Source organism: Marmota flaviventris, chromosome 2 (genome assembly GCF_047511675.1).
Source record: "Marmota flaviventris isolate mMarFla1 chromosome 2, mMarFla1.hap1, whole genome shotgun sequence".
Classification (NCBI taxonomy): domain Eukaryota; kingdom Metazoa; phylum Chordata; class Mammalia; order Rodentia; family Sciuridae; genus Marmota; species Marmota flaviventris.
The window spans coordinates 73,997,607-74,009,757 of record NC_092499.1 but is presented as its reverse complement, the minus strand read 5'-3'; the positions used below and the strand labels follow the sequence as shown (position 1 = coordinate 74,009,757).

The 12,151-nt window shown below is 34.1% G+C and overlaps 1 protein-coding gene across 11 annotated transcripts in view; it reads left to right on the top strand.

The window, feature by feature from the left end:
- Kiaa0586 (KIAA0586 ortholog) overlaps window positions 1-12,151 on the top strand; it is a 133,194-nt gene that overhangs the window by 96,193 nt on the left and 24,850 nt on the right. For 9 of the 11 annotated variants that reach the window (XM_071608002.1, XM_071608001.1, XM_071608000.1 and 6 more), the window contains one exon: window positions 1,781-1,886. In XM_071608002.1, coding sequence (XP_071464103.1) covers window positions 1,781-1,886 — 106 coding nt within the window. Of the gene's footprint in view, window positions 1-1,780; window positions 1,887-1,999; window positions 2,065-7,897; window positions 8,052-12,151 lie in introns of those variants that run through there. The other 2 variants (XM_071608008.1, XM_071608009.1) reach the window with 2 other exon arrangements.

The window sequence follows — 12,151 nt, the reverse complement described above, 5'->3', positions numbered from 1 at the left end:
AAATTGAAGTATTGAAGAGTTACATAATTTGTTCAAAGCCAAAAATAGAAAATGGCTGAGCCAGATTTGAACACAGGTAGCGCAGTTCCACAACACCACTCTTATTTGCTGTGGTAAAGGAAAGGAACCAACAAGAAGGTTCTAAGTCAGAGTCTAAGATAGTTACAGATTGAGAATCCCATATCCAAGATGCTTACAACCAGAGTGTTTCAGATTTCATGTCTCTGTTTTTGGGATTGAAGCATATGGCATATGCATAATGAGATATCTTGGGGATGGGACTCAAGTCTAAACACAAAATTCATTTATACTTCATATACATTTTATACATACAGCCTGAAGGTAACTTTATACAATATTTTTAGTGCACCTACATTTTGGCTGTGACCTTCCATGTGAGCTCTCAGATATATAGAATTTTCCACTTGAGGCATTCATGTTGGTGCCAAAGAGTTAGGGATTTTGAAGTATTTCAGATTTGGAATTTTTGAATTAGGGATGCTCAAGCCATAGTACCTGTCTTAGAAATACACACCAAAGTAGTATTTCATTCAAGACAGAAAGCTACATGACTAGTGACTCTAAACTTCAAGACCAGAGTTAAGATAGTACCTGTCTTAGAAATACACACCAAAGTAGTATTTCATTCAAGACAGAAAGCTACATGACTAGTGACTCTAAACTTCAAGACCAGAGTTAAGGCTAGTTGTTATTACTCTAATCTGAAGCTGCTCATTTTTACCTCTAGATGAAGATGTGCCTGTCAGTGCTTTTGAGTTCTCTCTCTCTCTCTCTCTCTTGAGTATATGTAGACAGGTGTTTCAGAGTCTATGGTTGTAGTTATTGATAAGTGTCCAGGGATGTCTTTTTTAAAGTTCTATTAAAGTATATCTGCTATTTGTTTTAGAACCCATTCATAATTAAGCTATAAAACAGGAAAGGAAAGTAATTGGCTAAAGTTATCACAGTTTATGAAGTTGATTGTGAAGAAATTTGTGACTCTTGTAAATTCAGATTTGCTTAAGTATGGGTAAAAAAGAAAGACTATGGGGCTTATGGTGGAGCATACATTCTTTGAATGGCAAATGGAGGATAACAATCCCTCCTCACACTTTGAGAATTAAATTATGTTACTATATATAAAAGCTCTTTGAAAATTGCAGTGCATTATGTAAATTTTCATTTTATGCAAAAGTGGTTATGTGGAAGAGCTTACAGCCAAATTAAGTTCTTATTCTAACTCCATCATGTGTGTATAAATCTAGACTGGTTTGCTTTATAAGTAGCTCTAAATTCTCTAATAGAAATTGTAAGAAATGGCTTAAAATAATTGAAATCATGTATATTATTGAAATCTTTTAAAGGTTTTTTTTTTTCTCTTTTTTAAAAAAAAATTAAATAAGTACTGGGGACTGAAATGGAGCAAATTATATTCCATGCTATATGATTATGTCAAAGTGAACCCCACTATTTTGTATGATGCACTAATAAAAACATTAAAAATATGTACTGATAGGTTGAGTATGTAGATCAGGGACAGAGCACTTGCCTAGCATGTGTGAAATCCTGGGTTCTATCCCCAGCACTGCAAGAATAGGAAAAAAGAAAAAAAATGTACTCGATCACTCATTTGTTAGAAGTGCTAATAAATAACAAAATGATTAAAAGGTAATTTTAAAGCAAGCATATTTTTAAAAATTTTTATAATAAACACCTGAATAACTGCTCAGATTTTAATTTAAAAAAATAATATTGTGACTTTATGTCTTAAATTCTTTAGTACCAACAAAAACAGGATGAGGATGTTAAAGAAGTTGAACACAAGCCAGTAAAAAGTCGTTTAATACATGTGAGAAGTAAATCTGATATTACACTTTCACCACAAGGTAAGAATTGTTTTTAAAATAGGTAATAATATAAATTTGATACTTGTCCTAATAGTGAACAGATATATCCTGAGAGTTCTTTTCTTTTACATATATCTTACTCTTATTTCTAGGATAATTTTTTCCCTCATTTTGTCTGTTTGGATGAAGAATCTTGTATTTTACTATAAATTTGTTAATTCTTTTTACCAGTAAACACTATTTCTATTTGATTTTTAAAACTCTTAGTTAATGTTTTCCTTGAATGTTAACTTTTGGTTTTTATATAACTAAATGTCAGGGTCTTTATAATTAGACATAAATCTATATATCATAGTTGTCTGTCTTAAATTATAATACATTTAAGGCAGGAATCATGGCTGTAGAAAGGACATTTTGTGTTGTGTAGTGATGTCAACTAAGTATAACAACAGCAACAACAAATGATTCTCATGTTACATGCTATTATCATGTGGATGCAGTTTTCTGTATTATTGTAGTATCAAAATTGTGTAACTCCACAAATTAGCACTGAAGCATTTTGACATTGTTTTTATGTTTCTGTGAGATTTTTGTGCTTTTTTTTTTTTTTTTTGCCTTCTTGCTTCTTGGTCTTTTGTATTTTATATAACCGACATTGAAATTTGGAGTAGAAATTAATATCACTTTTGTTTAAAAACTTTTTGTCTATAATCCAGGAAGAAGTGTTAGGAATATTTTGAATAATTGAATAATTTTTCTTGCTTTTATGAGTAATGGGGTGTTTTTTTCTATAGCTAATTTTTATTTAATGTTATAATATATGAATGAATGCATATTATTGAATGCCAGTATAATTATAAATATAGCTATGGACCTAAATGAGAGAAGTGCCCAAGGTGGTTATTAGGATTATCCTGGGGCTGAGGGTCAGTGGTAGAGCACTTGCCTATTGTTTGAGAGACCCTGGGTTGAACCTAGCACAACAACAACAATAAAAAATAGGGTTATGCCATATGAAATTTAGGCTTTAACTCTTCCATTTTTTTGTTACTCTCTTAATCCAACTTTTCAGAACACTTGAACACTTTTAACCTACCCATGATACATAAGTGGTAAATTTTATTTTAGAATCATATGAAAAATTGCCTATAAGAATTTCTTGTGGTGATTTAGAAATTAATCATGGCAGTATATTATATATATGAGCAAATAAATATTCTTAAGGTAATAACATGACTGATTTGATATCCCTTCTACTGAGTGCTATTGCCGTTAATTGTCAGTGTAGTTCATTTAGTTTTTTTCTTTTTTCTTTTTGGTACTGGAGATTGAATCCAAGCACACAACCACTGAGCTGTATCCCCAGCTCTTTTTTTATTTTGAGACAAGATCTCATTAAGTTTTCCAGGGCCTTGCTAAGTTGTTGAGGCTGACTTTGAACTTGTAATAAACCTCTTCCTTAGTCTCCCGAACTTCTGGGATTATAGGCATGTGCTGCCACGCCTGGCTAGTTTAATTTTTTTAAAAAACATTTTGGCTGGACTCAGTATAATCCCAGCTCCTCAGGAGGCTTAGACAGGAGAAGAGTTCCGCCTGAACTATGAACAAGGTTCTGGGTTTAATTCCCAGTACTTGGTAAAAAGAAAGAAAGAATTTCTTAGTTATAAATGAATTGTATTTTCTTGAGGGACATTTTACCTAATAAAACAACTGATTTAGCTCATAGGAAGGTAACTTTGGTAGGATTTTACTGTCTTTAGGAAAGTGACGATGTTTTCAGTTTCACTTTATGTGAATGTTTCACCACAGGATGGCAATATTTACATTTTTGTTGACTTACAGCAATGCCATTAAGTAATGTCCAGTTGACATTTAATAGGTAAACAAGTCATAAGAAAAATAAAAGAAACCTAGAAATTAGCCAGTAGGAGAAAGTTTACAACTGTTAGACTTAATATGTTTAATTTTTTTTGCATTTAATATTACATCTAATTCAAAAGTTAGGAGAGCAGACCTATTTCAGCCTCAACTAAGACACATAAAAACCCAATGGGTTATAAATAGAGTATTTTAAATAGAAGCCAAGTCTTTCACTCTGTAGTTGATATATATCTCTAGACTGAATATTTCTTGAATGGATATAATTGCCTTGGCAAATGCAGACAGTTATGACTTTTTCCCATAAATTTTATGTTTTTTTTTTTCTTTTCTAATGAAATTCTGAGACTTTGCCAAATATTTCAGAGAATAGAAAGCCAGAGTGCCAAAATAATCCTCTAAGGCTCTCAGGACTTGGGGTGACCTTGAAGAAATTCAATCCTATCTCTTACACTCAGAGGCCTTGAAGATAAGGAAATTCATCCTATCACCAGGGAATCAAAACCACATCTTTTCTGGGAGATAAATGTTTCTAAGAATACTTGAACCCCAAATTATTTCAGGGGGAAGTATCATGTACTTTACTTTGAAATGTATAGTAGCTTAATATGCAAATATAAAAAATCAAAGCAGTTTACTAGAAATAGCACCTTTTTTTAATGTTCATTCATTGAAAATTGAGGCTATGGTAGAACATAGATTCTAACACTATGCTGCTAAGAAATCTGCAATATCCTTGTTTTTTAAATTTTCCCCTCCTTAGCTATTACTTTCATATTTTAATATAAAAGAGACAAATTGAATTGATTATTCTCACAGATGACATCTTTGGAAAAAGGTTGTTTCATTTGGTATTGAATTCATAGGGTATGTTTTTGACTACATGATACCACTTATCTGATTATATATACTGATGAATGTGTCTAACTATTTTTTAGTGAAAGCAACTTCTGAGAAAGTGGTTTTCATTTCTATTATTTTCCCTTTAACTGTGCAAGTTAGCTATTTTCAGTACAAGTGAGACTACTTTGAAATCAGTTTGGATGAACACAAGAACTAAATTCGATAAAGTGGTATGTTAAAATAGCTCACTTTTTTTCCCCACTACCACTGAGCTACTGGGGATGTAGCCCAGTAGCTCATCCCCAGCCCTTTTTAAATTTTAATTTAAATTTTTGAGACAGAATCTCACTAAGTTGCCCAGGTTGACCTTGATTTTGTGATCTTCCTGCCTCAGCCTCTCAACTAGCTGGGATTACAAGCATGTGCAACAGTACCCAGTTTGAAATAGTTTGTTTTAAAAAAAATACTTTCCTCTTTTAGGTTCTCTCTGAAAAGTTTAAAACTATCATGATAAATAATAATTAGAAAGTCAAACATACTATACAATAATGAGAAAAAAATTAGATCATATGTTTTATGGTTAAATGCTAAGACGGATTGTATTGGATTGTCAAAGTCATAGTAATTTTTAGTTTTCTTATTCATAGACTATGTTGTTCAGAATGTGTGTGTGTGTGTGTGTGTGTATAAACACTAAAAACAATAGATGTAATTGTAGTAATTAATCAATATCAGTTTATGTTTTTGTGGGAAACGAGAATTATGAATGTTTTTTAGCATTATATATTGAGTTCAATGCCTAGCCACCTTACCATCTTCCTACCTCACATACTATGATTATAACTTTAAATATGTAAGAATTAGGAAATTCAAAGCTTATTCTTTGCAGAAGCTATTTCTGACCATGTATGCAAATAAATCATTTTTGTTCTTTAATAAAGTGATAGAGTTTTTGCCTTTGTATTTTTAAATATGGCTAAATCCCAATAACTATCAGAATTATAATTAATCTTAATAATTTCAAAACTATAGCTAAATGTTCTAAGTTTGTTTTGTTTTTTGGTTTTAGTATTAGGTATGATAGTGATTTCAAAAAATGTAATGTGGGGGAGCAGGGAGTTTTGCTCAGTGGTTAGCAAGCATGAGGCCAGGGTTTTATTCCTAGAACTACAAGAAAAAATAAGTAAAAAAGAAAAGAAATATCTGAGAGAGGGGTGGATGGTGGTACCTACTAATGTCTATGAAAAAAAACCCATAAATTTAAATGTTTAACAAGCATTATCTGAATAAATGTGTCTTCTACAAATTATTATTGATTAGCAAAAAAGAAATTCCCTTTGAAATGTTGCTGAATTTGGGAATTTTGTTTCTGCCCAGGATGAGGAAAGTGGAAGAGTATCACTGCTACTCTAATTATAATAAAATATTAGATAAACCACAAAATCATAACATTTCTTAAACTCATCAGAGGGCTTATAATACTTATGACATAAAAACTTAAGTAGGCTAAAGTCCAAAGAAAAGCAGAGTTCTCCAGAAGAAGGAATACAAGTACTGTCTCACCTGTGCCAGAACACAGTCACAGGAAGAGAGGTTGGGCACCAGCCAAGCAGACAAGAAGCGTTTGGCTAAACTCTCTTAGGGGGTTGCCAAAGGTCCAGTATATAGGTAGACGCATTGGAAGTTACAGATACAAGGGAATTTATAGCCACTTGTGGGCTTCCTCCCCACAGATCTTTAGAGAAAAATTAGGGGAGGGCAAGAGAATGGAAAGAATCTCCTTCATTGGTAAGGCCTAGGTGGCTATCAGTTCCAGACAGAGGAGACCCTGTTTTGACCCATTGTCTATAAGAAAAAAAGCCTTAAGCCACCCAACAGGGGGCTGCATATCTAATGCATCCAGGGTACAGGTAAAAACTCATTGCTAGGGGAAAGGTAAAGAAAAGACTATCTACCCTTGGGAAAGAGGAAAGAAAGATTGGGCCCACAATCTTATGTAAATACCATTAAAAGTTTCCTGTTGCTGTCTGGTATGGTGGCACATGCCCGTAATCCCAGCAACTAGGGAGGCTGAAGAGGCTGGAGGATCTCAAGTTTGAGGTCAGCCTCAGCAATTTAAGAAGACCCTCAACAACTTAGCAAGACCTTGTTTCAAAATTTAAAAATGAAAAGGCTAGAAATGTAGATCAGTGGTAAAGTACCCCTGGATTCAATCCCCAGGATCAAAAAAGAAAAAAAAAAAGTTTTCTATTGCAGGAGGAGGGGTGGGAAAATCCTTCACAAAACTTGCCAAAGGGTCAAGGCAGAATTTGGCTGCCACAGGAAGGAGAAGCAGGGTCACTCCATCATGAGTTCTATCATGGGCCCCAGGCCTACTGAATCCGCCTGGGACTGATATGGGACTAGGATAACAGAGAACCACGCCATTCCCCACCTTGAGAACAACTGGATAATGAGCAGCAGTAGCAGGATCTCAAAACTCATGCTCTGGAGCAGGTAGTTGCACAGTGAAGGCCAAAAGCTGATGGTGGAAAAGAAACACTGAGGAAAACTCTTGGGCATCCTAGGGCCCACTCTAAAAACAAAGTAACACCAGAAGAATTTGAAATGCAGCAACGGCAAATCTCAAAGCCAGCTTAATTCATGACTTTGTTGACTCAACCCTTCCCACTAGTGGCCTACTTACAGAAGAGGTATTTCCATTTTCATACATTAATATCTTTATTTTTGTCTCTATTGTTTTATCTACAATAGCAGTTAATAAAAATTAAAAGAAAATAAGAAAAAACAATGACAATGTACTTCTTTTTCTTTCTTTCTTTTTTCCCTGTGAGATCAAATCCAGAGCCTTGCACGTGCTGGGCAAGTGCTCGATCACTGAGTTTCATCCCCAGCCTTCTGTTTTTTATTTCTTTTCTAAGAGTTGGGGTTTCACTGTGTTGCCCAGGCTATCCCTGAACTACTGGTTAATTCTCTTGTCTCAGCTTTACTGGTAGCTGGGACTATCAGCACGTGCCACCATGCTTAGCACAATCTTACTCTTAAGAAACCAAGCAATCAACAGAACAAGGATCAGTGGTCTCATATGTTGAAATTGTCAGTAAATTAGCTATGTAAAGGCCCCAGTAGGAAAAGTTGACAAAATATGTATGAATAGAGTATGAAAACTTGAACAAAGAGGTGCAAATAAAAAGAAAGGGTCAAATTATCACGAGCCCTCTGTGGGCTGTGTGTGGACTGTTGTGCATCATAGCCTAATGAGGGGATAGGTCTGGCATTGGGAACCTCCTGTGGCACCCCCACAGGGATTGATTGATCGCCTGTTGCAGGTAAACTTCCCCCTCAAGCTCTGCCAGAGATCCCACACAGCACCTGAGATGGGTGTGATCTGAGAAGATGCCAATCAACCTGCTGACTACTAGACATCATGAAGCAAGATTCTGCCCTTGAAACCTTATCCCTGCCTTTGATGTACCCCCTTAAATAAACCACTGGAGCCATCTTTTCTTTGTCTAGTTCTAGAGCCCAGGTGGACTAGATCTATCAGGGCTTTCACGTTTATAAGTATATTTCTGAATATTTATGTTTTTGTTATTCACTAATTTTTAAGAACTCCCCAATGAGACTCTGGCTGTCACTCCCATTATCAAGTCTTGAGGTGGAGTATAGTCATAAAGAATGACATCCGTGGTCTTATCAGTGGACTCAACATAGCCAAGAAATCAGTAAACTTGAAGATAGCCAATAGAAATTGAAACACAAAAAGGAGACTGAGAAAAAAGACTGAGCATTCAAGAGCTATGGGGCAATACCAGACAGCCTAACATACTTATAATTGGAATCCCAGCAAGAAAAGAAAGCAAATGGGAAAGAAGTACTTGAGGAAATCATTCAATAATTTTATGGGAATAATGAATATAAACCATAGATCCAGGAATTTCAGAGAACTCTATCCAAGGTGAAAAGAAAAAAATATATATACACATAATATTCAGGAAGGTAGAGCAGCTCTAATTCTGTTACATTCATGGTGGGAATACAAAACGGAACAGCCACCTTCGAAAACAATTTGGTCGTTTCTTATAAATTACATATATTTACTGTATTTACTCAAAAGAAATGAAAATTTATGTTCACAGAAAACCTGTACTAAAATGTCTTTTAGTGGTTTTGCTCATAACTCCCCAAAGTTGGAATCAACCAAATGTCCTTCTACGCGTAAATAAATAACCTGTGATACACAGATACAGTGGAATCTATTAGCAATTAAAGGGAATGAACTTCTGGTATACACTCAACAGAGCAAATGAAACTCAGCTTCTTTTTATGAAGTAAAAGAAACCAAATCAAGAAGATACATATATACTGTATGGTCCCATTTACATGACATTTTAGAAAAGGCAAAATTATAGAGGACAGATCAGTGGTTGCCCACCAGGGGAGTTCAAATAACAGGAAGGAAATTTCGAGGATAATGAAAATGATTGGGGTAGTGATTATATAATCCAGTGAATTTGTTAAGGGTAAATTTTACTGATTATGAACTATATTCAAATGACATAAGTAAATATTGCTGAGTTTATGATATTTCTTTTTCCATTATGAGTTTTCTTAATTAACATTATGAAAATGTATTATTTGGGAAGGTATGAGAGATTGTGTTGTTAAAAGGTATGTAAATGTGGGGGCTGGGGTTGTGGCTCAGTGATAGAGCACTTGCCTTGCATGTGTGAGGCACTGGATTCAATTCTCAGCACCACATATAAATAAATGAATAAAATAAAGGTCCATCAACAACTAAAAAAATATTTTAAAAAAGTTATGTAAATGTGGTGCTGAGTATATTATATATTACATTTATGTATTCTTACATCTTTTTCTTCTGTTTAACACTTCAGGAGGGAATAGTTTGATATATTTTATAGTACAATATATTTTCAGTATAATGTACACTGAATTTTAGGTGTTTATTAAAATTAAATTCCATTCATCTGGGTGTGGTGGTAGACTCAGGAAGCTGAGGCAGGAGGCTCACTTGAGCTCACAAGTTTAAGACCAGCCTAGGTAACATTGCAAAACCCCATCTCAAAAATAAATAAATTCCATCCAAACCAAAAGTTCCGAACACTTGTGCTTTGTAGTTAGTAGCAGTTATCTAGAAACAAAAAATGGTATTGTATGTGCTAAAAAATCCAAAATGCTCAATAGAAATACTCTCATTTTACAATGTGATTTTTAGATTTTAGAAAGGAAAGAACTGTCAGCCCCTAACTTATGGCTTTTTCATACACATCCAGTATAACTAATTGATCTGGTTAAATGAACAATAATGGAACCCTCTCCATTATCCCCACTTCAAATCCTCAATGCTTTTGTGCATTATTGTCCTCCACCTGGAGTTACCTTCTCTCTGCACCTTGTGTGCCTACAAATTATTTGTTCTTCAACATTTAGTCCCGTCTTTCTGAGCCTTTACTGAATGTCTGATTAAAAATAATGCATTCAGGGGCTGGAGTTGTAACTCAATGGTGGAGCACTTGTCTCGCACATGTGAGGTACTACATTTGAACCTCAGTACCACAGAAAATAAATTAAAAAAAAAGAAAAAGAAATTAAAAAAAAAAGATATTGTGTCCATAAAAAAAATAAAAAGTAATGCATTCATTTTAACCTACCCTTCCCCCCATCTTTTTTCTTCCCTGAACATAATCATTATCTTAGTAGTAATCTCCATTTACTGAAGGCTTATCAGGCATTGTATCGTTGTTTCGTTTATTCTTCAAAATACCATATCAGGAAGGTAGTTTTATTTTCATTTTATTACAGAGTGAGAAATAAGATTCACTACGGTTAACTAATTTTCCGAAAGCACACAATTTAGAAATTGTAGCTCTGGAATTCAAGTCCATATCCTCAAAACTTAGTAATAGCAAAACAAAACAATCCAGTTTTAAAAATGGGTCAAAAATTACAAAGCTGATGCTTTTTTTCTTGTTTTTATTTTCAATATCTTTTTAGTTATAGGTGGGCACAATATCTTTATTTTATTTCATTTTTTAAAACTTTTTTAGTTGAACATCTTTATTTTACTTATTTATTTTATGTGGTGCAGAGGATTAAACCCAGTGCCTCACAAATGCAAGGCAAACGCTCTACCATTGAGCCTCAACTTCAGCCCCATTTATTTTATTTTTATGTGGTGCTTTGGATAGAACCTAGTGCCTCACGCATGTTAGGCGAGCTCTCTACTTCTTGAGCCACAACCCCAGCCCTTTTTCCTTGTTTTATACTGCATAATGAATAAGCATTTGGCAGATACTTATCATGTGACTTAACAAATTGTTGGCAAGAGCTGCTTTTATCATTTCTGTAATCCCTAGGCCTATTATTTAAAATTTAAGGAAAAGTAATATATGGAATGGCTTTGTGATTTTTTTTTTTTTTTTTGGTTAAAATAACGTTATCTTGTTTTTCACAGAGTTTCTTTCCCAGTGTAGCATTGTGCATAGCACACAGTTGATGATCAGTAAGTGTCCACTAAATTGAATTTGATCATCACAGTATTTACTATTGACTATGAATCACATTTTTTTTTAAAGAGAGAGAGAGAGAGAGAATTTTTTAATATTTATTTTTTAGTTTTCGGCAGACACAACATCTTTGTTTGTATGTGGTGCTGAGGATTGAACCCAGGCCGCATGCATGCCAGGCAAGTGCGCTACTGCTTGAGCCACATCCCCAGCCCTATGAATCACATTTAATTCTATCATTTAGTAATAAGATAGAAGGAAGGCAAGAGAGAAAATTAGAATATTTCATTACAGTCATTTTTTAAGTTATTGACACTCTTGGTACAGAGTGGAATAATCTAAAGTCATTTTTAATTGCTTTTCTAAAAGATTTGTGGTTTCTTTTGTAGTAGTAATAATAAATTTTCATCTTCAAGGTCATATTAGTTGAACAGAGGGTAGGGGAAGCTAAGAATGTGACCAAAGGTGAGGAGAATAAAGTCAGGTTTTATATTAGAATGTGGGCAGTCTTTTTGTACTTCAGACAACAGAGAAAAACACTGGTCATTCATTCATTTTAAATATTGGTATTAATTTAGATACTATCTATATACTTCTCCCTTATAAAAGTGTATTATTATTGTTTTTTATTATATTCAAAAAGTTGCAAAACTATCACCAATCTCTAATTCCAGAACATTTTCTTTTACACCCTGCCCCCCAAGAAAACAAAAAACACACCCATTTGTTGTTATTCTTCATTCTCACCTCCCCCTGCCCTGGGAACCACTAATCTAATTCCTATCTTTTTTTGATTTACCTTTTCTGGACATTTCAAAGAAATAGAAATATACCTTAAGTGGTTTTTTTGTTTGATTTCTTTCACTTAACCTAATGTTTTCAAGGAACATTCATGTTGTAGTAGATATCTACTGTATTTGGCTATGCGTTGTCCCCCATCTGTTTACGTGTGGAAGGAAGCCTTGATCCCCAGTGCAGCAATGTTCAGAGGTCAGGTTTTTAGGAAATGATTGGATCATGAGAGCTCTAACCTCATCATTGGATTGATCTATT